At 49.0% G+C, this 25,144-nt stretch overlaps 2 protein-coding genes across 2 annotated transcripts in view; one reads left to right on the plus strand and one right to left on the minus strand.

The window, feature by feature from the left end:
• Positions 1-25,144, plus strand: part of CACNA2D4 (calcium voltage-gated channel auxiliary subunit alpha2delta 4) — a gene marked incomplete at both ends in the record, with an annotated part of 131,005 nt that overhangs the window by 79,734 nt on the left and 26,127 nt on the right. The window lies entirely within an intron of this gene.
• Positions 1,508-8,596, minus strand: LRTM2 (leucine rich repeats and transmembrane domains 2; the record flags this gene model as incomplete). The annotated part of the gene is made up of 3 exons (XM_080352566.1): positions 1,508-1,962; positions 4,192-4,782; positions 8,530-8,596. 3 exons carry the CDS (start codon positions 8,594-8,596, stop codon positions 1,508-1,510), a joined length of 1,113 nt encoding a protein of 370 aa, XP_080208692.1.

Below are 25,144 nucleotides of genomic sequence, written 5' to 3' on the forward strand. Positions count from 1 at the left end.
GCTGTGAATGGCCGTGACCACAGCAGTGACGATAAGGAGAGAGTATATGGGCTGTGCTGCCTACCGTGCTGGACCTTTCCTGGGCTCTCCCACCTGTGGTCCAGGTTTCAGCCTTCACCTCAAGACCCTCCAGAATTCTGCTGCCTCTCTTCGGTCGCCCCAGCTGCATAACCCTACTCCAAACACTGTTCTTGCCCCTCTGGCTAGCCACGCCAGCTCTTGGGTTGTGTGTCTTCTCCCACCACCTTCCACTAGGCTCACACTGCTCCTCAGCATGCCCTACAATGCTGATGCTGGTAAGCCACCTCTTCTTCTAGTCTTTCCTGATGACCCACTTCTGCTCTGCCAGTCAAACATTTCCAAATGGAGGCTTCATCTCCTTACCCTCTCCATTTATCATAGAAAATGTAAAATAGAAAACAAGAGCAGACCTTATTTTTTTCATGCTGTGTACTCATTTCCACAGACTTCTGCTGTAACCTTAATAACTTTGCCTCTCTCCATCCTCTCCTGCCCATTTCCACTGCCTCTGCACTATGGCTGAGATGTTTTTATTAACTCCTTAATGGCAGGGTGCATGTATTTTGTCTGAACCAGAAGGTGTTATGCACAGTTATGATGAGGGTAAGGTAAAATGGCTGAATGTATTCATGGCTGCCTGCAGAGGGCAAATCAGTCTGAGCATGTGTGGCTTTCCATGTGCAGGTGGGGTGCCTCCGTGTCTGGAGCTGGGGCTGATTCTGTGTGTGTGGTGGGATCAGAATGAGTCGGGCTGTGTGTGTACAGGAGGACGGCTCTGTATCTGTGCACCTGATGACGTGTGTGTCAGCTCACAGATTTGGACTTGACCAGGAGCAAAAAGAGGGACACAGCACTCTCTGGCATCGTGTTAGGGTGGTAGTGGTATCTTTCCACCTTTAAAAGTGAGAAGGGAAATCTCTTCCTGATAGTTGTCATCCCCTTGGAACCTTCCCTTCCTTCTGGTGTGCTCTCAGCAGCACTGACTTGTAGGGTAGGCAACAATTTACTGTCACACAACAGCAGTGACCCTGAAAGTGAGGCATGGACACTTCTGGTGTCCTGTTCCTCACATCATAAGCTTTCACAGAGCTGCTCTCTGTTTGCAGAGAGCTCTTGACAGGATACAAGGTGACTCAGGACCAAAGCTGAGAGGATGACACAGGTTCCCAGAAGGTGCCAGCTGCCTCCACAGCTGACATGTGAGGGGAGCTCTGTGCAAGGGCATGAGGCACAGCAAGCACTCAAGGTCTGACTCTACTTTATTTGTCTGAGAGGGCCCAAGGGTGAAAGGACATAAAATGGGCCTGAGGCAGAGCAACAGAAATTGAGCCAGGTGCCCTGACCCCCCAGAAGCATGTTGCACTACTTGAGTGAGTGGAGCAATAGCACAGTCTGTCTGTCTGGGAAGATATATTTTGGGAGAACCCATGCTTGACTGCTCTCAGGTACCTTTGTTCATTGCTGTCCTTTCCTTCCTAGAGGAGTTTCATGCCACAGAAGATATTTGTTTCTGCTCTTCATGTTCACCTTCTGTGTCACCCATGAGTGGCTGCCTCTTCTTCAGCTCCCGGTGGTACTTGGCCATAAGGGAGGCATAGATGCAACCATAAGCAGCTGCCACCACCATCATGATGCAAACAATTCCACAAACCACCCCTGCAATAATCACAGTGCCAATAGCCCGGCGCACGCTCACAGGCCTATATCGCTGCTTCTGAGGGCATCCCACGCTGGGCTCCACTTCTGTTTCTGGGCCCGATTTAGATTTGGAAGGAGTTGGGCTTCCTTTAGTGCAAGGTGGGCCAGTATTGTCCAGCACTGTGGAGCTGTTCTCATCATCCAGCTGGGAGCAGTAGTTAAACATCTCCATGGGCACCATTCGCATATCCTTTCCTTTCAGCTCCTTGGGCAGGGTACATGCCAGCTGGTCGATTTTTCCACCTGTGCCAATAGAGATAATAGGAGTGAACCACAGCTTCATCTCGATACATTGACAGCAGAGCTAGATCCTCAGGTGATCTAAGTGCCTATCACTTCATTCACACCTGCACAAGTCCGATGAGGAGCAGCTGAGGGAACTGGGGCTGTTTAGCCTGGAGAAAAGGAGGCTGAGGGGAGACCTATTTGCTGTCTGCAACTACTTGAAAGGAGGCTGTAACATGAAGGGTGTTGGTCTCTTTTTCCAAGTAACAAGTGATAGCAAAAGTGGAAATGGCCTCAAGTTGCACCAGGGGAGGTTTAGATTGGATATTAGGGAAAATCTTCTTCACCAAAAGGATTGTCAGGCATTGGAACAGGCTGCCCAGGGAAGTGGTGGAGTCACCATCCCTGGAGGTATATGAGACATATACATGAGGTTCTTAGGCACATGGTTTAGAGGTGGACTTGACAGTGTTAGGTTAAGAGTTGGACTCAATGATCTTCAAGGTCTTTTCCAACTAAAATGATTCTATGATTCTAAGCATTTGCCCTACAGAAGTCAGGCATAGCAGCATTATGGTTAGCAAGTGGAGAACTGCTTTATTATAGCAGTAGGGCCAGGAGATGCAGTCCCTCATGTAGGAGTGCATTGCTGAGTAGGGAGAGTATTCAAGAGAGCCTGACAGATCCTCAGTGCTTGTCAAAAGTGGAGGGAGGAATGGCTACACCTCCATGCACTGGGCAGAAGGAAGACACATGGTATCCTTTAAAATGATTGTTCTGCCTAACTTGGAGACATTTTGCATGCCTTAGCCCTCCACAGTTGGGACAGCTTCAACCATGGCAGCTGGTTGGTATGCTTCTGCCTATGTTGAGTTTGACAGTAGAGCTCACAGTGTATGATATCTGCATAGACATCTTCCAGGCCAGGACATGAAAGCCCTCTGAGACCATCTATAAAGTCAGCCTCATACTGTTTAGTGAGTTATGTAAGTGTCAGTAAAACCATTTTAGAAAAGGAGAAATTAAAGCAAAAAGATAGGACCAGACTGTATCTTCTCAATATAACAACAGACACAGAGTCCCATCTTCTAACAACTAATCCATCCCCCCTCCGTGAAAATAGTGACAGATGTTGAAACAAATGCTTGAGCGAGTTTGGGCAATTTCTTTGGACAGAGAGAAAAAAGGGAACTTAACTCCGTGTGCATTCCATCGACTCTGTGATATAAGAGTCAAGAAAGAAAACAAACCAAAAAAATAAAAGGAGGGGGCAGGAAAGTGGGACTCCTATGCTTGTTTGATTCTGCTCACACAAATTCATATTTCAGACTGCAGTGTAGCCATAGGCATAGATAATCTCTTTGCAGCATGGCTGTGATCAGCAGGGATGTGACAGCTGACTGTTGCTATCCGCATGATTTGAGACCCTTTCCTACTCATTGGCTCCAGCAACAGAAGGTCAGACCTTCAGTTGTCATTCCTGTAAGAAGTGGCATCTTTCTTTGAGTCTCAGCACCTGAAAGTGTGTCATCCTGTCGACATTCCTCCTAAATGATGCACACCTTTCCAGCCTTCCATATTTTGAGGAAAAGCTAGAAACACAAACTTGTCAAAACCTGCTTGGTTTGAAATGATGATTTTATAGCCAGACTATAAGGCCTGGCTTGTTAATTGGAGCTTTAGTGTGAGTTTGCTAATATTAGTTGCAGTATTTTCCCAAGTGGCACTGTCTCCTATGGCTCTTTTGTTGAAAACAAACCTGATGCTTTACAGCTTTTACTTCTTCTGGCTTAAGGAACAGAATGTCATGGTTATTTTCAAGCATGAAAAGCATTTCTTCTCTCTAGGCAGAAAGGGTGAGGGGAATCCATAATCCTAAATTTTTGATGTTACTTGAGGGAAGTTCTTTCCGATCAAAAAAATAAAAAAAAAACAACAAGCAAACAAACAACAATAACAACAAACCAAACAGTGATCTTTCAGATTAGAAACAGAATAAGGAAATAGGAGATATGGGGCTGCAGAGGACTTCTTAGCCTGGTAGTGTTGCCGTATGGAGGTGCAGTGGCACTAAACTGTCTCTTAGCATTGCAGCACAGTCCTCATGCTCCTTGGCTAAGATCAGGCATCTGGGTCAGCCTGACCTGCCGGATGTATCTGCCTGAGCTTCTTCCCTGCCTGTCTTTATCTGCCTTTCCGTGGAAAACCAGCGCTTCTGTGCTTGGCTCCCGCTGCGTGAGCACCTACCTCGGTAGGAGAACCACTCCATCCAGTGCTTGAAGTCTCGGAGGTTGCAGTCGCATTCCCAGGGGTTGTCCCCGACTTGGAGCTGCTGCAGGCTGGTCAGCGGTTCGAAGGTCACCCTGTCCAGGCTCTGCAGGCGATTGGACCTGAGAGAGAGGGAGCGGAGGGCAGGCAGGTCATCAAAGATGCCCGAGGGTATCTGGGCCAGGCCGTTGATGGAGAGATCCAGCTGGCGCAGCAGCGCCGTGTGTTGTAGCAGGTCCTTGTCCAAGGCCCGGATGCTGTTGTTCCTCAGCTGGAGCTCCGTGAGGTTCCCCAGGTCGCTGAAGATGTTCTGAGGGAGCTGGTCCAAGAAGTTGTTGGATAGATCCAGCCTCTGTAGGGCTGAGAGGTTGGAAAACACTGCTCCCGGCAGGATGCTGAGTTTGTTGTTGAGAAAGAGGAAGGTCCTGGTGTTTGTGGGGATGTCTGAGGGGATGGAAGAGAGGCCCAAGCCGCTACAGTCCACTTCCAGGTTGTGGCTGTTACACTTGCAGGAGGAAGGACACGCAAAGAAGGACTCGGCAGCACATAGCGACAGCCAGCAGCCGAGCACTGGTAGGTGAAAAGCAGAGGAGAAACAGTGCAGGTATTAGAGCCGTGCTTTCTCATCCTCACCCACCACCACCTGGAACTCCACTACGGCTACACCATCACCCTCACAGCGGGATTCTGCGCTGCAATGCCCTGCACTGTAATGAGCCTCTAAACAGCTACATCCCTTCACTGCTGGCCTGCACCCCGGCAGGATGACTTTCCTCTTAGCCTGTTCTTTTTTTCCCATGAGGAAGCAAGTAAATATCCTTCCAGTTTCACAAGGAAGTTAGGGTGCATCCCAGGGGACTTTGCTGCCAGATACTGGAGTACTGGAACCTGTCAGAGGAGAATGGAGCACAGAGCAGTGGGAAGTGTCACCTCTGATAAAAGACAGTTCTTTCTAAACAGTCAGGATTGAGAGAGGAGGCACTGGTATGTATTTAAGAAGCTCTGGTTTGGGTTTTTTTTTCAGAAATAGACATGTTAATGAAAAGCTTTTAAGAAAAAATAAAACAAAACAACCTACATCTCAGTGGTGCTCCTGCAATTTTAATCCTAATCTTTGTGACAGATCAGACCCAGGTCTAAGTTAGCCTCTAAATTAGGGTATCGTTTGCTTTCCGTATCCACAGTGTGTTGCTTGGGCCTTGTGGCAAGAGACTTTTTTATTAATTAGATTACTTTACAAAGGGATGACCAAGAAAGCTGTTAAAAAGTAACAAGGAGACCCTAAACCACTGGACACCTGGTACTTGCCATTGCCCTCAAAATATTTTCTGAATCCCACAGCAACAGCCCTGCAAGTATCTCCTCTAACCAATACTGCCTGTAGCAATGGAGATGAGGAAAAAATTGCAGGTTGTTAGTTGAAGAAAGGGCTGTTAGGAAGATGGTTAGCATGCTCCCCCTTTCTCCTGCAGTGTCTCAAAGGCAAGGTCAGACAATCCCCAAAACAGCATTTTTTAGAGCTGTTGTGAATCACCATTGCAGACATGGGTCTGGATCCTTGTGGATGGCATCGGGGCACTAGTTACCAACCCTCCCTGGGAGCCAGTAGCTTTTAAAACTCTCAATTCTGTGACAAAAAAGTATCAGCAACACGAAAGCAAGCTTTATGCCTCCTGTCATTAGAGGAGTGGGAGTTATGTTTAAGCAGACTATGTAAAACATTTTCATCCTTCATCTTAATTCCTTTTGTGGAACTGAGATTAGTTTCTTCAATGTGGGAAGCAAATTCAGCTCCCTCGCTGTTTTTTAAGGTGACAAGTTTGAGCATTTGACTAAAACTGAAGCAGGTTTGCCTGTACATCATGCTCTGTCCTGTCCCTTTTTCACTTGTTTCGGGAGAAGATAGTCACTTGGGGTTGGTAGAGTGTTTTTAGGGGTGAATGGTAGCTAAAGTGGATGTCTTTACCATCTCGTGGTTCTTTCTTGGGCTGGAAACCAGATTGTTCTGTCCTGTTTGGGGTTTTTTTTGTGTTTTTTTTGTTTTCCAGAGAACCAACAAGCAGGTGTTTTGTTTCTTAAACCCAAAAGGAATTGTGAAAGGATTGCCATAGGAGAGGGGGCCAGTGGAGTCCCATGCTCTGGAGAAGCTCTGCCTGGAACATCTCTGCAGTCAGCCATGCTCTTCCCTTGCGCCAGTCTCTCTAGAGTTTAGTCTGCCCCATAGCCCAATTTTTTATATCAACTTGGATTCTGTCAGCGATGCTGCCTTCACACTCAAACCTTGTCATCCTGCATAGGGCCTTTTTGTGTTCCCATGATCCTTGTGAGAGTTGTTGGATTTGTGGACGGGTAGCCTAAGGAGAACTACACAGTTCGGATCCTAAGCTATACGACTTTACTGAGGACCAAGGGATAAGTGTTCAGAGAGAGTGTCCCAGCTCTTTTTCATTTCATCCATCTTTTATAATTTCTTCAAGAATTTTTTTTTCTCTTACAGTTGAGATGTCAGGTGTATGTCAGCCCAGGCTATGCCAGTCTTTGTGCTCTTTTAATGATAATTAGGGATCCTTATGGTGAAATACAAAAGAGATCTTTACCCTGAGCACCTCTGTGCTTTCTTGTCATGGAAAGGTTAGGGTCAACAGCAGAGACTGCCATGAAAGCAGTTCATAGCCCATGGACTGGCACAGTGCAGGTACTATCTGTCTGACTGATACTTAATTCCATTCAGAATACATCGCACTATTGTTTAGGGAGAGAATTAAAAGAATGGGAGCTAGAGTGGGGAAGGGAGAGAGCAGTGAGTCACTCAAGTGACCCCGTATTTTCCTGGATGCTTAACAAAAGTACAGTATTAATAATAGATTGACAGCTGTGATGATGAGATAACATTTAGCTGCTTTGTACACCAAGAAACGCAAGAGCAGACTGTGTGTAATGCTATACGGGTAGCATTCTGTTCAGGGCTTATCTCTCAAAATGCCTACCCACCACCAGCCCTGACTGGGTGGCTGTGGGGTTCCACCAGTATGCATGCTGGCAGTGGCTGGTAGGAACAAAGTCTCAGGCAGCTGCTGTGGTTATGTTCAGGAACGGGATTTATGCCAAGTTTCTGCAGCCATGTAGGATGTGCCAAAAATGTCTTGTTGTTACCCATATATTGCTCTATGCTCTTGGAAATATTTTACTAAAATCATGGAGAGATGGTCTGATTTCATTTTCAGTCCCTGCAAGAGATGCATCCAGTAGGATGTAAGCTGAGACCAAGGAACTCATTGCACTGGTTAGGATGCAGCTCCACAAGGAAGAGAGGCAGGGAAGTAATAGACAGAACTTGAAACTGTCTTCCAACCCTACAGAAGGATGTGTAGCATGTGTTTTTGTGTTACGGGAAGATTAAGTTACTTTGTGGAGTGTTTGGTGACGCTAGCAGGTGGCAGAAAGCTGATCCAGGTATATCAAAGTCAAGACTCAGTAGCATTCATTGTAAATAATTTATACAGCAGTCTAGTCTGTGAGGATGCCTGTTTTCTGAAGAAGGAAACAATTGCCCCAGCTTCTTACAGTGGCAGTGCCAAATTAGATCAGGGGGCAGGAACAAGGAAAACCTGCTCAGCTACCTGGGCATGCAGTATGGATGGACACCCTCCAAGTGCTCTCTTTGCTCCGCTACGGTTCCCAAATGCTCATCTGAAGTGCAGGTACATTCCCTGATGCCCACATCACCCACCCTAGCAGTCTCTGCTCTGCTCTCAGGGATACTGTAGCAGATACCCTAGTCCACTGGGAAGATGCATAGGCTGAACTTTTACAATTTAATTTAAAAGAGATCTTCTTTATTGACTCCTTGATTTTCACTACATGTGGCAGTGCCCAGTGGGAGAATTCTGCATTTGCATCCTGCATTCCCTTGTAAAATCTGTCATGACTTCTGCTGTGAGGAGCTGTGACCCTTGCTCAGCAGCCTATGTGTAAACCCCTGCCACAGAGAGGAGTCTGCAGCTTACAGGATGCCTGAGAAGTGTTCAGGGTGGATCTTTGTGCGGTGGTATCTGTCTCACTGTTTCTCACCTGCCAGGCCCACTGGAATTCAGAAACAATCATCACTCACTGTCCCACTTTAAGCCCATCTTCATCTTTAGAGTCTCGCTCTCCCTCCCAGCTAGCCTGGCCTCTAAAGGAATCAGGAATTAGTTCAAACATCTCCATTCTTAGCTGTCCCTCTCCCCTATTCTTAACCCTGATGTGACCTATTTTCTTTCTGCTCCCTTGACAAACAGAATCACTGTACTTAGTACCTGAGCAGGTGTTACTTACAACAAGCCTCTTGCCACCTCATGAGGAACCTGCTCCTCCACCGGTGGCCAGCAGTTGTAGGCAGCATCGTTGTCTTCTCCAGCGTGTCTTCACATCCACCAGCCAGCCTGGCACACGGCCTCGGAGGGAGGAGGAATGACCTTGTAGCCTGCCTGCTGAGTCCTGGAGGGGGAGAGCAGAGCAGAGCAGGTGGGATTCAGTTCCCTGGGTGCAGGATGTGGGGCTGGGCTGGGCTCAGTGTTGCCTCTCCCACTCCTCAACTAGAGTGTTGGCTTTGAGGCATCAGCTGTGTTTTGGAGGAAGGATGGAGGATGTTTCAGGAGGCGCAGCGTGATGAAGGTTCAACGTTAATTCACTCTGAACCTTGCAGTACAGAAATAAGACCTGATTCACCTAAGTGGCGAAGAGACAAGTCTGTGCTTGAATCGTCTGCTACAGGAGCTACATTAGCCTCGTGCTCAAGGTTAACGGGATGAATTGCTGAGGTGCTGCTGCCAGGGCAGCAGACTCCAGCTCATTCTCTCTTACCACCACACAGGCTGGTACCACCTGTGCATCCTTCCCCTGTCGCACGGCTCAGGCTCTCTGAGGTCTGGGCACCAGCAGCTGCGAAGCCACTTCTCCCCCCTCCCCGAATTCCCCACCAGCACTTCCTTTCTGTTTGAAGGTAAAATGGATGTGATGGCAAGAGAAGGGCTGAGCAAACACACAGCTCCAGCTTGGGGATTCCACACTGCAGCAACTGCAGGAGCTGAGGAGCAAGCAAGCCTCGGAGGAGAAAGGAGGACCTGGGGCAGGGGAGACTTGAACAGGAGTGTTGAAAAGAGAGGAATTACATCTTAATTAGAAGAAGGAAAAATGCTCAATCTAATTAGAAACCCAAAGACCATAAACTCTCCCCTGACAATAAAAGGCTGACAACAGGTTCCTCCTTCTCTCCTGCTTCCCTTTTTTATACAGGCAAGCAGGAAAAGGGAAAACACCGCAGACCCTCCTGTTCCCCTGCTTGCTTTTGACGTGCCACCCACAGACACAGCAGCAGTTAGAGGGACACATTCCAACCAAGATACAGAAATAAACCATCCTCCATCCCCTCTGTGTGGCTCTGACAACATCTACAGCCTTTATTTTAGCTGGGCGCTGTGCTCCCACCGGGACACTCTCCCCACACACGTGCCAGCTGCTCCCCCTCCCCCAGGCTCCCATGACTGATTTATATTATATAGGAATGTAAATCATATATTTAAATTAGCATCTCGGTGAGAAAGACAAGTAGGTTCAGTGCCTAAACTAGTACATTTTGCAAGGCTATTTAGATAATTTACCCAAATGCCAGTGCACCAAATAGATTAATACCCCTCATGGCACCAAAACTAATCCAACCTTCACCTACTGCAGCCCCCATTCCCCAAACCGAGCTGGAGCCCTTTCTCTGTAGTCCCTGCTAAAGGAGAAGCCGCAACAAATAGCTGTCCCCAGTAGGTGCTTGCACTCACCCTGGCTGAGAAGGAGACTTTCAGCTTCCCCCATATCAATGCCTCCATCATAAATGCCACCCCTCAAGTCTCCTGTCCCTGGCTGTCAGTATTAACAAGGAGGATGAAAAGCTGTAAGCACTTACCTGGAGGGGCTCTGCCCGCAGTCACTGCCACCCGCCTGCCCAGGCACTGTCCAGTTACAGCCTCTTCCTTCCCTCTCCCTCCTTGACTTTCTCTCCTCGGCTGCAGGCTTTCCGTGTGCTCTATTTAACTCCCTACAGCACAGGAATAAACGGCAGAGTTAAGCTGACAGCCACAGAGCCTTATCTGCCTGCTGGATAGCGGGAGTCGATCAGCTCCAAATCCTGTCGCCAAACGATCGCGTCCTTGCTCTTGGCATCAGGGGCTGCCAGCCATGCTCTGTCTTTCCCCTTTCCCCACCTTCACTCCGTCTAACTTTGTCAGGGTTATAGATAGCTCTGTTCCTTGCACTCTTGCCTTTTGGCTCTGTTTTGTAACACCCCATCTGTATCAGCTGGCTTGGCTCCAATCAGGGGGGCTAAGCTTTAAAACAAAGCAAAACAGCTTCCTTGGGTGCTTTGTGGCATAGCTTCCCTCTGTGGGGTCCCCTCAGCCCAGGCCCCCACTCAGGCCATGGGCTGGTATCCCCCCCATTCCTCTTGCTACTCTCTGCAATTTGGCCACAACATCCCCAGGGGACAGTGCGGGGCTGGAGCAGGACCAGCATACCCAGGTGCAAGGATGGTGACAGGGTGAGGGTCTCTGCCTCTCACTCCTGGTGCTCTGGCAGGGCAAGTCCAGCTCTGGCACTAGTTTCTGGTACCTCATCGGCGCCTCTCCCTCTCAGGCAGCACCAAAGCTCAAGCACAAAGTGCAGGGTGGGAGGAGCAGCCGTGTATAAATAAGCCTTTTCCCTATGTTTAGAATTTATTACAGTGCATAGTGATTAACACCTGTTCAGGCTTTAATGCTGTCTCCTGCACTGCAACATGCATGAAGATGGAGACGCCTTGATAAACCCAAGATTATTTTAAATGCATGTCACATAAACACAATACTCCCCGCCCCATAGATAGCAGCCACCCTTTGTGTGCTCATACACGTTTATGACTTTAAAGCAGCTGTCTTCATGTATATATGCAGATATAGGTGCAAATCTAGCTTACTTTTACAAATGTGTACAAAGAGTTGGGCCTGCACACATGCCAGGAATTCTTTTGTGACTTCCATGACTTGCACAAAACTACCTGCTTCTCCAAGAATAAGTTCAGGTGGCAGAGCAGTAGATTTGGGATAGGTAGCGGTTCCTGACTGCTGAAGTGTAAGGGACAATAAGCTTCTGCATTTAGGCCTTGAAGTAGTATGTTTATGAGCAATTTTAATTCCAACGATGCAGAAAAAAAACCAGTTTCTCCCATGCATCTATCGCCCATAAGCACTTTAGGCCCTTAGAGATTAGTATTCTGCAGCCAGGAGAGAGCAAGGAGACAGAAAAGACTTTTGAGAGTGTCTTTCTAAAAGGTTTTCTCTGAGTTGTCTTTAATTCTGACTTAATTAACTGTTTTACTGTGGCCCAAGAGATGCCTTCTGCTCTGCAGAGCACCAGGCCAGCTGCACTCACTGCCAACGCAGCACTGGGAACCCCAATAGTCCTGGGACAACTAACACCTGCCCACACCTCCAGACTCTCCAGAGCACCACCAAATCTATCCAGCTGCTTTCAGCCTGACAGCCAGGGACTTTTCCAGCAGCAAGGACTCTGCCAGACCTAGGAGTGTCTCCCATACACCACCAGCCCAAGAGGAGAGGCACCATGCCATCCATTCTGAACTAGCGTGGCATTGCCTGGGTTTGGGGGCTCGAGGCTGATCTGCATCGCTGGAGCTCAGAATGCTCTGAAGTCACCCAAGGGCTCCATAACCAGGCATTAGTCTTTTCCCAGGCTTACTAGATGGTTCCTTCTACCTGGAGCAACGTGTCAGCTGAATCCCCTGTGATCCATGGGACACACTGTCCTGAGCTTTCCTCCATGTGCTTGGAGTTGATTCTTTTTCCCAGATTCTGGAGAAATGAACAGGGCAGCCTGTGGGGCTGGTGATGGCCTTTTCTTCTTGCCATTTGATATAGGACAGTAAAAGACAACTTTTTTAGTTTCAGCTCAAAGCAACAGAATGAAATCATCAATTTCTGGCCCATGGGCTCTGGTGGCCAAAAATACACTGAGCTGAAGTGCCACTTGGACATTTGGCCTGCTGACAGACTCTAGAGGACTCTCTAATGAGGATTCCCCTAATTAGCTTGAACAGGGAACTTTACTGCTGGGGAGGAGATGCTGGGGAGATTGTAATGACTCTACTGCACTTGCCAGAGCACAAAAGCTACAGCAGGCACTACCACTCTCTTGTGCTTCACTTCTCCCTGCCCAGATACCAGTAATGTTTGCAGCATCACTCTAAAGCCCAAGCCTTCATAAGCCAGGTCTCAAGGAGCACACTGTGAGGGTAGGGAGGGTTTCAGTTCCCTGCATCCACATTCTGGTTTAGTTACACTTCCCAATTTTGTGATATCTTTCATCCAAAGATTTCCATCTACTTTACGAATGGCCCTTACCACAGTTGTAGGTGGTGGTTGTGTTATTTTATATTTAATGACCCCTCAGAAGCAAGGCTGAGGTTGTAACCAGTAGTGTCTCTGCTCTAGGTAGGTAGACAGGGACACTGAGGCTGGAGAGACAGGTGACTGTGTCACTCGGATGAGTCGCAGTCAGAAACAGAGCCCAGCAACCTCTGTCTCTGATTATCTCTCCTAGTCCCTAGCACTAACCCTTGGATCATGGCTCAGAGATCAGACTCCCCGTTAACAGCCTGGATTACGAGCAGTGGCAGGGCATGCGGGTGACCTATATTACAAAAGGGTAGGTACCAGAGGCTGCAACAGATGCCAGCAATAAATTATCAGGAAGCATACGCTGACGTTCATCCCTCTCCCACACTCTCCTTGACAAGAGGTGGCAAAGTCCCTTTCGCCTTTCCAATGCTGAATTGCTTTAGCCTTTATCGGAAATGCAGCAGGGTGAGGGAGGACACTTTAAGGAGTTTCTCTTTTTTTCCTCGCCTTTCCTTGTTGCTTTTAGGATTCCTGTTTTATTATCATCACCCATAATGTGGGGGACAGTGGTACTCCAGTGATTAAAGTGCATTGTTCTGTATTTTGTTCCTGCATCAGCCCTTGGGGGAGAAGAGCTGACACACAGAGGGCAGGGAGACACAGCAGCCATAGGATCTGATCACAGCAACCAGAAGTTAATTAAGTAACCTGTCTGATGAGTCCTAGTGGGGAATTGTGCCCTTGACAGTACCACAAGTGGGTTTAGATGGCATGGAGATGATGCCCATTCTTGGTCCCCCAATTTGGTAGGTCAGTTTAGCAAATTATTGACCACAAGAGGTCACCTTGTTTCAGCTCCTCATTTATTGTTTATTTGGACTGCAAAAGCACCCAGAGGTGGCAGCCAAGCTCAGCAGCTCTGTAGAAACATACAGTGTGTGTTGCTGCCCTAGTGAGCTTCTAAGCTAAATAGCTGGGGGCTTCATTTCCAGCACTTGCTGATTAACACATGTGTTCAGGATTCATTAGTGTTTTGCTGTCACAATCAATGGAAAGCACATTTTAAATTCACACGAGAAACCCAGCTGCAGAAGAAATGGTGCCATCTGACTTGCAATGATCGATCACACCTATACAAAACACTTCGTATAGAAAGCTGTAAAGTAGGAAGAGTGCAAAACCTCCTTGGTGTTGTAAGGGACTCTGCCACATTCCTGACTTTGTGTGAATAAAAGCTTTATCCTGTTCTCTGGGATATGAAGAGGTCAGAAAGCTTCTGATTTTTGGAATAGCAATGCGTAGGCACCTCTGAAACGCAAATGTGATTGGTGTTAAAAAATGTTTCCGCCCTAGGCCCCTCCAAGAAAAATCAATTTTATCCCCATTTTATGGAGAGGTAAACTACGATAGAGGTAAAACTGGCTGATGAGTTTGGCTGGCTGAAATTTCAGCTGCCCAGCTCTTGATACCTTGGCATGAGCCCACATCAGTTCCCCACTCAAGATTTTCAAAGCTGCGAAGTACAGGGCTTGCACTGGATCACTTGGGCTTGTAAATACTCTCCTGTCCTGCAGTGGTGATTTGTAGGGCTTATCAAAGTTACATAGACTAAAGGAGTTTTGGTGGGGCTTTCCCAAAGTTTTCTGATGAGCTGGTGCCAAAATCAGGAGAGAAGCCAGTTTTCTTGATTCCTCGTCCCGTACCTTAAGCAGGAAGCATTATTTGCATGCCAAACCTCCTTGACCAATGCACAATAGCAAAATTTGGAGATATTGGAAGGGCTGGAAGTATCAAAGGCATCAGGCCCCGTTAAACCCTCTGAGAAAGCACAGAGCATCTGAAGGGAAGCCAGGGCGGGTAGCACCGATGGGAAAGACCCAGATTGCCACAGAGATGTGGGATTCCTTGGGAAGCTGTGGAAGCAGGTGGGGACAGCGGGATATCCAACACAGGAGTGACAGGAAAGTCCCAGCACAGTGAGAGTGCGGCAGATGGAGGAGGCCCAGAGCAGCAGCAGGAGGAGAGCTGAGGGGGCAGCTGACAGGAAGAAATCCAGCCATGTGTGTGCCAGCATCTTCTCCGAACGCGACAAACCACGTGCATGTTTCCTCCATGTGAAAGGAAGGCAGCTGAGAAGCGAAGTGGGTGAGGGAGTGGGAGAGGGGCTCAGAAGAGGGACACGTGAGCTGGCTACCCAGTTTCCTGCTCTTTTTTTCTTGCCACGGAGTGATGTTGTCTTTCTTCTCACTCTGCTGGCAAAAACTGGTAACTGAGTGAGATGTGGATGGGGGTTCTACATAAAGACTGAGATAACATTTTCTGATCCAGCCCAGAACAGTTGGCTGTGGGTGGTGGCTTGTCACCAGCCCTGCCAATTCTAATCCAGATCCCAGTTTTTCTCATTCTCTCAGCTGTGGAGTGAAGAGCCTTTTCTATGACTTTAATTTCCTGCAGGGGTTAATCCTGTGGTCAACAGCAGCTCATGCCCTTAATCCTTGACAGAAGGACTGTGGCCGCTCCTGACCCAGCAGGTCTGAGGGAGCCATGCTTCTGCTCCCCATTTCTCCTTTACACCTCACGAGTATCCTTCAGCTCACTGGCATTTAAAATGCCATTCCCCCCTTCCTGCCGACCCTACCCCAGGGGTGTGGGTGGGTGGCACAGCCCAGGGAGAGGCTCCGGGCAGAGAAAGCGGCTTGGAGTGAGAATCCTGGTTCTGTGGTCCTCATTCCCCTCCCCAACACACACATAGATGTTTTCCACACTACTTAGTTGGTTGGTGCCCCGAATCCTAAAGTAATCTCTTTCTTGTTTTTATTCAGGTGGTATTCAAGAAGGAGGGTATGTATGGGCCCATATTTGTGAAGGATTCTCTGAGGGCTTAGAAATTTTGAGGTGACCCAGTACCTTCCCTGAGTCTCTTATTAGGGAGACCTAAAGGATGCAGCAGGTCTGTAAGAGGGAAGGTGCCAGCCTGTCTGAAATGAGACATACATTTACATGCACAGAGCAGTAGATGGAGGTGCATCAATTTAGCAGGGAAACAGGAAAATGTAAGGTTTTTTATTAGTGTAAGCTCTCAGTTCACAGTTCTGTCCTTGGGGCACTAGGGCAGACATCTGTCAAACAGTGTGGCCAGACTGCCAAATCAAGAGGCTTCCAGATCAGTATCAAGAAACCCCTGTTATATCTTATGGGGGCCAAGGCAATTCAGCCATAAGCCTTTCTCCTTGTGCTTCCTTATTCCTAGAATCAGATGGGCTTCTGCAAGCTTGGGTAGTCCTCTGCACACAAAATGTCCCGTACCTGCTTGTTTGCCATCCTTCTTGTCTGCATTAGCCCAAGAACTGGCTTTGCCTTTTTTCATAGCAATACACCCAGGCCTGCAAGCTCACTAGCCTTCCTAGTGCTTGACACTTGTTACTTTTGCTTCTGGTGGAGAAGCCAACGTGATGGAGAACTGCTGTCACCACAGTTGCTGAGAAGAGTCCCTTCCTCTCTTCCTCACCCAGCACCTTGGCTGCTCATTCCCAGCTGCAGGCCTCTCAGGATGAGACCCCTGGCTGCGAGGGTAGTGACTTGCCACTTTGGCAGTTGGAGCAGGAGACGAAGGAGATAGAAAACATGGTGGGACAAGGGAAGAACTTCACTGCTGCCTCACTTCACAAGCCTGAGCCCCAGGCATGTGCACAGGGGCAGGGATCATCCATGCATGCACAGCGGTGGGGCAGAGCATGAGATGCCAGCAGTAAAAATCCTCTCTGCCTCTTATCATAAGGGGATCAGTGACCCAGCACGCACACAGCTCCTGGCAAACATCCCAAGGAAAGGCTGACTCTCATTGTTCTCACACGATGCATTTATACTGAACTCTGAAGGAGACCTCTTTCTGCCTTCCTAAGTTGCATAGATATGTTTCACTTAGTTGCCACTGCGGCATGAAGTTGGCGACGCTGCCTGTAAGAGAGAGCCTGGAGCTCTTCTTGCCCTTCCCCATTGACGTCCATCACCTTCCCAGAGCATCCAAGAGGGGCATCCCTGCAAAGTCCACACAAACTGCCTGGGGTCTGGGCTGCAGCCTGTAGCTCCAGGGGTGCCTGAGTATCTCTGGAACACATGCTCTTTACAAGCTGGGAACATTGCCTATAGCTCAACAAGATGCGGTGACAGCTCTCACAACCCAGAGCTCCCACCAGGCTATTTGGATGCATCTGGGTTAGCACGCACACCACAGCCCATGCTGCAGAGCTTGCTGAGGCTGGAGAGGGTCTTCACATATGATCTGACGTTAGTTTTCTGGAGGGTTTGCAGCCACAGAATAGATACAGGTTGGGCAATGTTCATATCCCATCGAAACCAGTAAATGCAAGTGGTGTGGAGAGCAGGGCACACCTTCAGCCCCTCTGCCCCCACTCAGGTACCTCACAGCAAAATTCTCAGGTACCTCACAGCCGCAGCAGCAGCACACCCTGCTTTGGGGAGCACCAGCAGCTGAGACTCTCATCGGGTATGGAAAGAGAACCTGAGTGATGAGTGCTAAACTGCCTGTAGCAGCTCCTCTCCAGACTGAGGGTGTGGTCCTACTTTTTTACTCCTCATCTGAGGGCATGGTCCATGGGAAAGGAAGCTCCCCAGCTTCCCAGCCTCCTTGGAGTGAGGACAAATGTGGTAGCAGGGCTTCTCTTCAAAGTAACAGCCTTTGCTTGCAGTCAGTCTTGAAGTTCAGATTTGTATGGCCTTGCTGTAAATTTAAGTCTCAGTCCTTCCTGGGGTGGATGTGGGACATTGCAGTGTATAAATAATGGAAAGTCTCTTGTTTTCCCATTCATCCAAAAAGAATCAAGAAATTGTCTTTTTTTTTTTTTAAATTGTCATATGATAAATTATGCCATTTGGTTTGCAAAGCCAAGCATTTAAATGTAAGTTAATACCTGCACAACCTCAATTCAGCCACTTGTATGTATGCCTTACAACACAGCCTTTGCTTACCCCAGCAGGTCCTGTTTCTTTTTTTCACAAGACCCTGTCCCATACTCAGTGCAAAGGACACATGATACTTCCACTTACAATGAGGATGTTGTCATAAATAAGGCTATTTTTATATGGTCAGCATTAAATATCAACCCTCAGTTTTGGCATGTAGCCACAGTCTATGCATTCCTAATTTTGTGGGTGCCCAACATGAGACCCTAGGGGCCATTTTGCAGAACTGCTGAGTGCTCACAGCTGTTTTCCAAAATGCTGGCAGCTTTGCCAGCAAACTGGTACAGTCTGGAGGGCTCAGTGGCACCAAGAGCCAAGAGGCCCCAAGCTCTGGTCCTGCACCTGCTGCTCCTTCCCCATGTGGCTAAATGGGAAGTCTCATTTCCCTTCAAAAGCAAGGAAAATAACCACTCTCTTTTGCCTCATCAAAAGCATAAATTCTCTATCATCAGCTACGAGGCAATTGCAGCAGCAAACATCTTCAGAACACCACAAGACAATGAATAATGATGTATTGCCTGCAGGGTTTGGATGGCAGGCAGTAAACAAATAAAACAGACAAGCACTTTGCAATACCAAAAAAAAAAATTAAATAACAGCCCCCTGCTTCACTCCCTGAGCATCGTGTAGCTGGTGCCCTGAATGAGGCAGCTTCTGAAAATACAGCGTGTGATCCCACCAGTCAGGGCTGCAACCCGGTGCAGATGGCACGCTGCCCTGAATCCCAACATTTCCTAACTTTCAACTGCTTGTTTTTGCAATGTGAATAAAACCATGTTTCATGTAATCCCACCCCTCACAGGTGGAGCAACTTTTCCTTGATCTCTCCAGCCTGGAATCGAACTGGTTTATAGAAAGAAAATATTCTTGCTATTAGGATGGCTTCAGCCACACAAAGCATTTTTGTGAGCCAGCATATTGGTAAAGCCATGGCAGGAATAAGGTATGTGTTACAGTGTATTTCCATGCAGCAGGGACAGAAACAGCCCCCTGGACTCCAACTCCAGCTCCTTCCCACTGAGAACTGGATTGTGTGTCGTGGTGTCGCACTCTGGAGCATTACCCAGCTGGCAGGAGCATCCCAGTATGATCATTTGAATTATGGCTTTAGACACTCATGGCTGGGACAGATGTCAAACGGTGTAAGCAGCTGCTTGTAACCAAACATGGCAAGTGAAGGAAACTGCTTGGTCTCTCTTTTGAATCAGCAACAGGCAAATGCTGAAGAGTCACTGAAGAACTGCCTAGAAATGCCCTCACACAGGCTGAAGCCTGTCCCCATCCTGTTACAGCCTCTGCTGCTCCCTGGATGCTCCTCTCCAGGTATCCTCATGGCCCTGTGCTGCTGCTGGCCCTCCCTGCTGCACCGAGACGCGGGTTTGCCTTCATCGGCTTTCTGTGATGCTGAAAAGCCTAGAAAATCCTTTCCACTTCAGTTTGAGAAAAGCCGGAGGAAGGGCAGGGAGCTGGAGTAGCTGATGAAGATATCCGAGCTGGGGGTGCACCTTGCTAGCCTGTGGCATTCACTTTGCTGGAGGCAAGGGTAAATCTATGATCTGGTATGAAAATTGCATAAGAGGGCTTCCCCCCTTTCTCTTTGCAAACAGCCCCTTTACTCAGGATTTACCATAATTCCTCCAAGTGGGCAAGATACGCAAACAGAGACAGCACTGATGTCTGACGGGGAGACAACTCCCGCAAGCCTTCCGCTCATGTGGAATAATTCCCTTGCAAATGTTGTTTGCCCACAGCAGTTAGAGGAGGATCCACCCCCCACCCCCCAACAGACCTGAGTGACAAAGCTCAGAAGAAAAATGGTCTGCAATTCTGGAAAGGTGCTCCCTCCTCCTCACTGCCAGAAATGTTCCCTGCTTTGTGATGAGTCTCTGTGTGCCTTTAAGGGTCCCGCTGTCTTTTAAGGGTTTTCTTCTTTAAACCCTGCGATAGCAGCTGCTCCAGTCCTTCCCAAATTACATCTTCGTTTCTCCCTCCATCCTTGGCTGGCAGATCAGGCACCGACAGCAGAGCAGCGCTATACCCTGCTCAACACTGTTGCCATCAGGGATGTGCTGGACATGCCGCGTTTAGGCTACCTGATGGTCCATTTGGTGGGGCCTGGGGCATCCTCTCTCCCCACAATGGGAGAGCTCCAATTTTACATGTCTCGCTTAATTAGCATGAGGTGCAGTGGCAGTAATAAACTGGGCAGGCAGCAAGAGAAGGGGGGCAGAATGCCCTGAGTGGGATGTATGTCTGCACGTGTCTGTGCATGTGTATATATGCACATGTATATACATGCACACGCATACTAACGCTCACATACATATCCCTGTCCATAGGGGGCTTCACATCAGCTCATTTGGGACCTCATTCTCCCACTCGCCTCCCAGGCAGTGCTGGAAAAGGCTGTGAAGTTTCTCTGTGCTGTGTTTCACCCCCACCCTCAGTGCTGTACCTTCTGCCCAAAAGTTCAGAAATCGTGCAGGGATGCTGGAAGCAACTTGGGACTTATTTTTGTCTCCACTCGTGAAACAGTATCCTTCACTTCATGTCCTGTGGTCATGTCTGTGAGCTTTGTGAGTGAAATCGTACATGCACACATACACACACTTACATATATACACACTTCTCAGCCTTAAGCCTGTTTACTGAATGCTGGACCTGTCCAATTCTGATCCTCACTTCTCCATTTTAGGCTGTTCTTACTAAGACAGCTGAGACTTAGCAAAGCCACCATGGGCCAGGTGAGTGGCACCTTGTGTGCTGGCCCCTCTCACAGCCCTGAGGAGGGCACAGAAGCCAGAGCTTTCCGGGAGCTGCCAGGCACCTGGTGACCACAGCACCTGAGCTGCCCGAGCTGCAGTGAAAAACGCTGGTGCCATTCACAGCTGGGAGAAGTTGCTCCCAGTTGCCCGTGCTGAAACTGGACTGGAACCAGTACCAGCAGCCTCTGCGGCAGGGTTGTCGTTCTGCCTTATCGGGAAGCTCGCTGCCCATCAGCCTCACACAACCAAGACTCCTGCACCGTGCTGTCTGGCAGACAGTGCTACCCCCAGCCACTGCTTTTCTCCCTAGGGGAGCCGGTTCCTGGGGGGCAGCCCCACTGATCTCGCATAGCCAAGGAAGGGATGGGGGAAATACAAAAGGGAGACATCTCTACTTACCTCTCTCTGTGTGGAACGGAACCTCCTGTGAGAACAGCAGCTCTTCTAGCGAACCCGGTACAATCCCAAAGCAAATCCAGCAGTAAGTCCCTCGGTTGCCAGCTGGGCTCTTGGCTCTCTTACTTTCCAGGAGCCCCTCCTAGCCAGCCGCTCGCCCCGCACGGAGGGCAGAGGAGCCGCACGGTGAGATGGCAGCGTGGGAAAGGGACTGTAATCCTCCGTAAATAATAAATAGGGGGAGAGGGAAAGAGAGAGAGAGGCGGGAGAGGGAGCGACTGCGCGCAGGGAAGTGACAGCTGGGGGTACATCTGCGGTGGCACAGCACACACACAGGAGCGCGCACAGACAGTGCAGAGGAGTCACCCCGCCAGGCAGGCAGGATCTGCTCCCAAACACCCAGAGGAAGGAGCTCGGGAGGATTTCATTTCTCTCAACCCATCCTGGAGAAAGGGCAGTTGCTGTCAGTCCCTCTCTCTCCCTCCTCCCCGCTTTGCCGCCATCCTTCTCAGGGTGCGGGGAGCCAAGGGGATAGAGGAGGGGTGAGGAGATGCCAGGATGGGGGGAGCTCCTTGCAGCCCCCTCGGAGGCAGGTTGGTCAGGCACAGGTTATGAGAGGAGGCACCGAGCTGAATGCCTCCTCCCCTCTTTCCATCCCTCCCCTGCCTGGTATGGCTGATGACAATAAACCCAGAGAGAAAGGCACGAGGAGGAGGAGGAGAGATGAGCCTTGGGTTTAGTATAGGGGTTAGGCAAGCGGCTGCAGCCAAGGCAAGGCAGCAGGAGAGAAAGCCAGGGGCTTGGGAGCAGGTCACCCCCTTCCCACTGGTCCTCCGGAGACAACGGGGGGAAGCAGTGTGTCTGAGACAGCGATTTAAGTGAGAGGTGCCGGCAGACATAGGGCTGGCTGCATCCTGCCCAGCCACACCAAGCATCCCCAGCAGCTGAGCGCCGGGGCTGCTGTAATGCTCCCCTGCCTGCATGCAGCACAACCCAGTCTCAGTTTCCTTGGGGATTCAGGGAAAACTTGAGGAGTGCTGGTAGGGGATAGTTGGACCACGGGGAATGGGTGAGGCTATTTGCACCCACAGTTTGCTCCCCTGGATTTGGTATGTGGTGGGTAGAGCGTGCTCAGCCCCCATGTTCAGCACAAGTGTGGGGTGCGGTTACATCCACACCATAACAGAGGCATCCCCTGCCCTCCCTGACACAGCCTATTGGTACAGGGGTGCTGTAAGCACCTGAATCCAACCCACTGCCTCTGTCAGGCTTCCCTCTGTGCTCTCCCATGGGCTCCTGCAGCCTGCCCCCCCAAAATCTGACCCCTCGCTTGCCTTCCTCCAGCTTGCTGAGGACCTTGGCAGCTCACATTTGCAATAATTACTCTTTTACTGATCCACTTGAACTGCCTCTTCTGTCAGGTTCATCATAGACATACTGCCCTTGGTTTGGGCCTTTGTTAATTTTAATTTGCCTGAAAGTTATTTTTAAAGTAAAATTTTTAGGACACTCCAAGTAAAATTCTGAGCAGGGCAGCTCCGCTGCTGGCTCAAGAGGGAAAATGGGAATATTTCAGAAACAGAGAATGGGCAATGCAAATAGACAGTACAGGCAGGGCTGCTTTGCTGCTCTGGCACCTTCTTCCCTTGAATGATGGGTTTTATTTAACCATTGGACCGGCTGCCATGAAAACAGGTTATGAATGGCAAGGTACATCTTGATAAGCACTCTACAGGATGTAATCTTGTGACTCTTCGTTGTGCCTTTTTGTTGTGCGGCAGGCCCAAGAATTAAATCTTGGGGAAAAGCTCCTTATGAGAACAGCATATGGATCATCAAAGAGAGGAGCCAGGGAAGGCAGACAGAAAGAGACACACGCAGAGGATGAGCTAATGAGGCAGACATGCTCAACGGAGGGATGAACAGGTGGAGGGGCAGACTCTTATCTCCACGGTAAATGGCAGCACACAAGTCCGGAGAAAGCGGCTGCAGCCATGCAGTGGGCGCTGCTTTGGTTTGCAGGCAGGGTGCCTGCTGGTGAGGAGTCACGCACAGGGCTGGGTGGCTCACTGACATGATGAGGGAACGTCTGACTAGGCGACGTGTGCAGCGTTGCTTGTCCTTGTGTTTTATTTCACTGCTGGGATCCTACAGTTGCGCAGGTTGTTTGCACATTAGTAGGAATATGACTATTAGCCACGGTCTCTCAAAGGACTCTACGGTTGTTGCTGTGCTGCACACCAGGGCCACACATCATTTCACGGGCCTCAGACCTTCCTGCTCCTGCAGCGTGCTCTTTGACACCAGAGCAAAAAGGCTGATTAACAATCAGTTGCACTTTGGAATAAGCAGAGAGGAGGGTTATTCTGGTTTTCTCACTCCCACCCGAGCTGTAGCATCATCCTTACCTCAGACTGAATCACTGCTTTCCTCCTTTCTACCTGTCCTCACCAACAGCCTCAAGGTGCTCAGGCAACTCTTGTTACTAGCACTGGAAGGGTGTTTGTGGCCTGTTTCTCCTCAGCATACACGTCTTCCTCAGATCACGTGAATGCGTGGAAGTTTCTTATAGTTCTTGCCGGGTGCTGCCAATCCACCACGACTGGTGAGGAGTGGTGCTACCAGGCAGGAGCATGGAGCAATCCCTCTCAAACTGTTCCCTGTGATGGGCACCATCCAGACAGACAAACCTGTCTGCAAGGCCCCAGCTTTGCTTTCATTGTCCTCTTCAGACTGTGCTGTGATGTGAGGAGGAGAGGGGTGCTCTATGCAGCTCCATGGGGAATAGCTAGAAATGTTTCCTGGACCATTGGGAAGGAAAGAAAGGGCTGGTGCAGAAAAGATGGGTAAGCTCAAGCCCTATGGAGAGGTTAGAGCTGCAAAGATTGCATCCAAAGGATGGGGCTTGTTGACAGATGGCACAGACCAGTTAGACATGGCTGTGAGCAATGTGGAAGGAAGAAGAAGAGAGCTAGGAGACTCTGCTTTCTATGCCTGCCATCAGCCACTATTGCAAGCCCCCAGGTACTCTCCTTCCTCATGTTGCAGGCAACTCTGTCCAAGTTTGGTACATGCTACTCATGCCTCCTGGGCAGAGGCAAGGATACACAACCAGGGGCAAAGCTCCTGAAGAATAATTTGAGGGCAGATGTTCCCACTGGCACAAACGTGAGGGACTCAGTAGGGCTCTGCACTGCAAGGTTAGTTCTGAAGGTATCAACTTGTCTTTAAGTCTCATAAAAACTCTACGTCCTGGATAATGTTCAGTCCCATTGGTGTGATCTGCTGTCATAAGGGGAATAACTCTTTCTTGAGATGGTTTTAGAGGACAACAAAATATTTAAAGCTGCATACCAAATCGGACACCTGAATATCATTGGGCTCAGCAGTAACAGCACCATTTGCCTTCTGCCGTGGACTGCCAGTTTATCAGCAGAGGCACCAAGCCAAGCCATGCCTGCGATAGCCCCACTGAAGCTGATGAATCTTCACCTGGGCTGGACTCAGCCCCATCCTTTTTACCTTGTTTGCATTCCTTGTTGTGTCTGGTTTGTGCTCTGCGAGGCTTAGGGCAAGGCAGCTCTACAAAATCATTAATTTCCCCCACGTACAGGCAGTCAGGTTCAGTCTACAGCAGGGAGAGCTGGATGAGAAATGCATCTGTGAATAGAATTTTGTAAGATGTACTAGCAGTGGGAATGTGACAAGAAGGACACTGACACTGGTATAAAAGGCGGAGCCAATGCCAGGTGCCAAGATCTCTGTTCGTGCTGCAAAAAAAAAATACACTATTGCATACTCCGGTTTTAATTCATACCCATCTGAATTAGAGCACCAGATCATACTGTTATCTTAAAAGCACCCACACGGTGTGATTCAGATTTAAAGGATCTGTTCCAGGCTTTGAAGCTCCTGCTAATTCAGAGGAAATCTGTAGAAACAGCAACACTTCATCTGCCTGATATTGGCTGTTGTGAAAAGGGCTCTAACTCTCCCTCTGTACTCCTTTTTCTCCCTCTACTTGCACTTTATATTCTATTTCAAGGTCCTGCTGGAGGCTGCAATTCCTGCAGAGCTCTTGGATTCAACTAGTTGACACACAGCCCTGTTGTTCCCCGTTGCCATGCCAGGCTGTGCATGACTGCACTGGTTATTATGTGTACTTGTAGTCAGCCTACCCAGGGACAGCCAGGTTATTCTGTCAGGGAGACCCTGCACTATTTCTTCTCATGTGGAACTATGCCTTACTTCAGGAACATGATGCTGGGAATAGAAGAGAAATTAAGCCGAGAAATTAGGACGCTCTTCATTAAGAAAGACACACACACACACACTTGTGCTTAGTGGAGCATGCACTAGGCTGGG

Source organism: Nesoenas mayeri, assembly GCF_963082525.1.
Source record: "Nesoenas mayeri genome assembly, chromosome: 1".
Classification (NCBI taxonomy): domain Eukaryota; kingdom Metazoa; phylum Chordata; class Aves; order Columbiformes; family Columbidae; genus Nesoenas; species Nesoenas mayeri.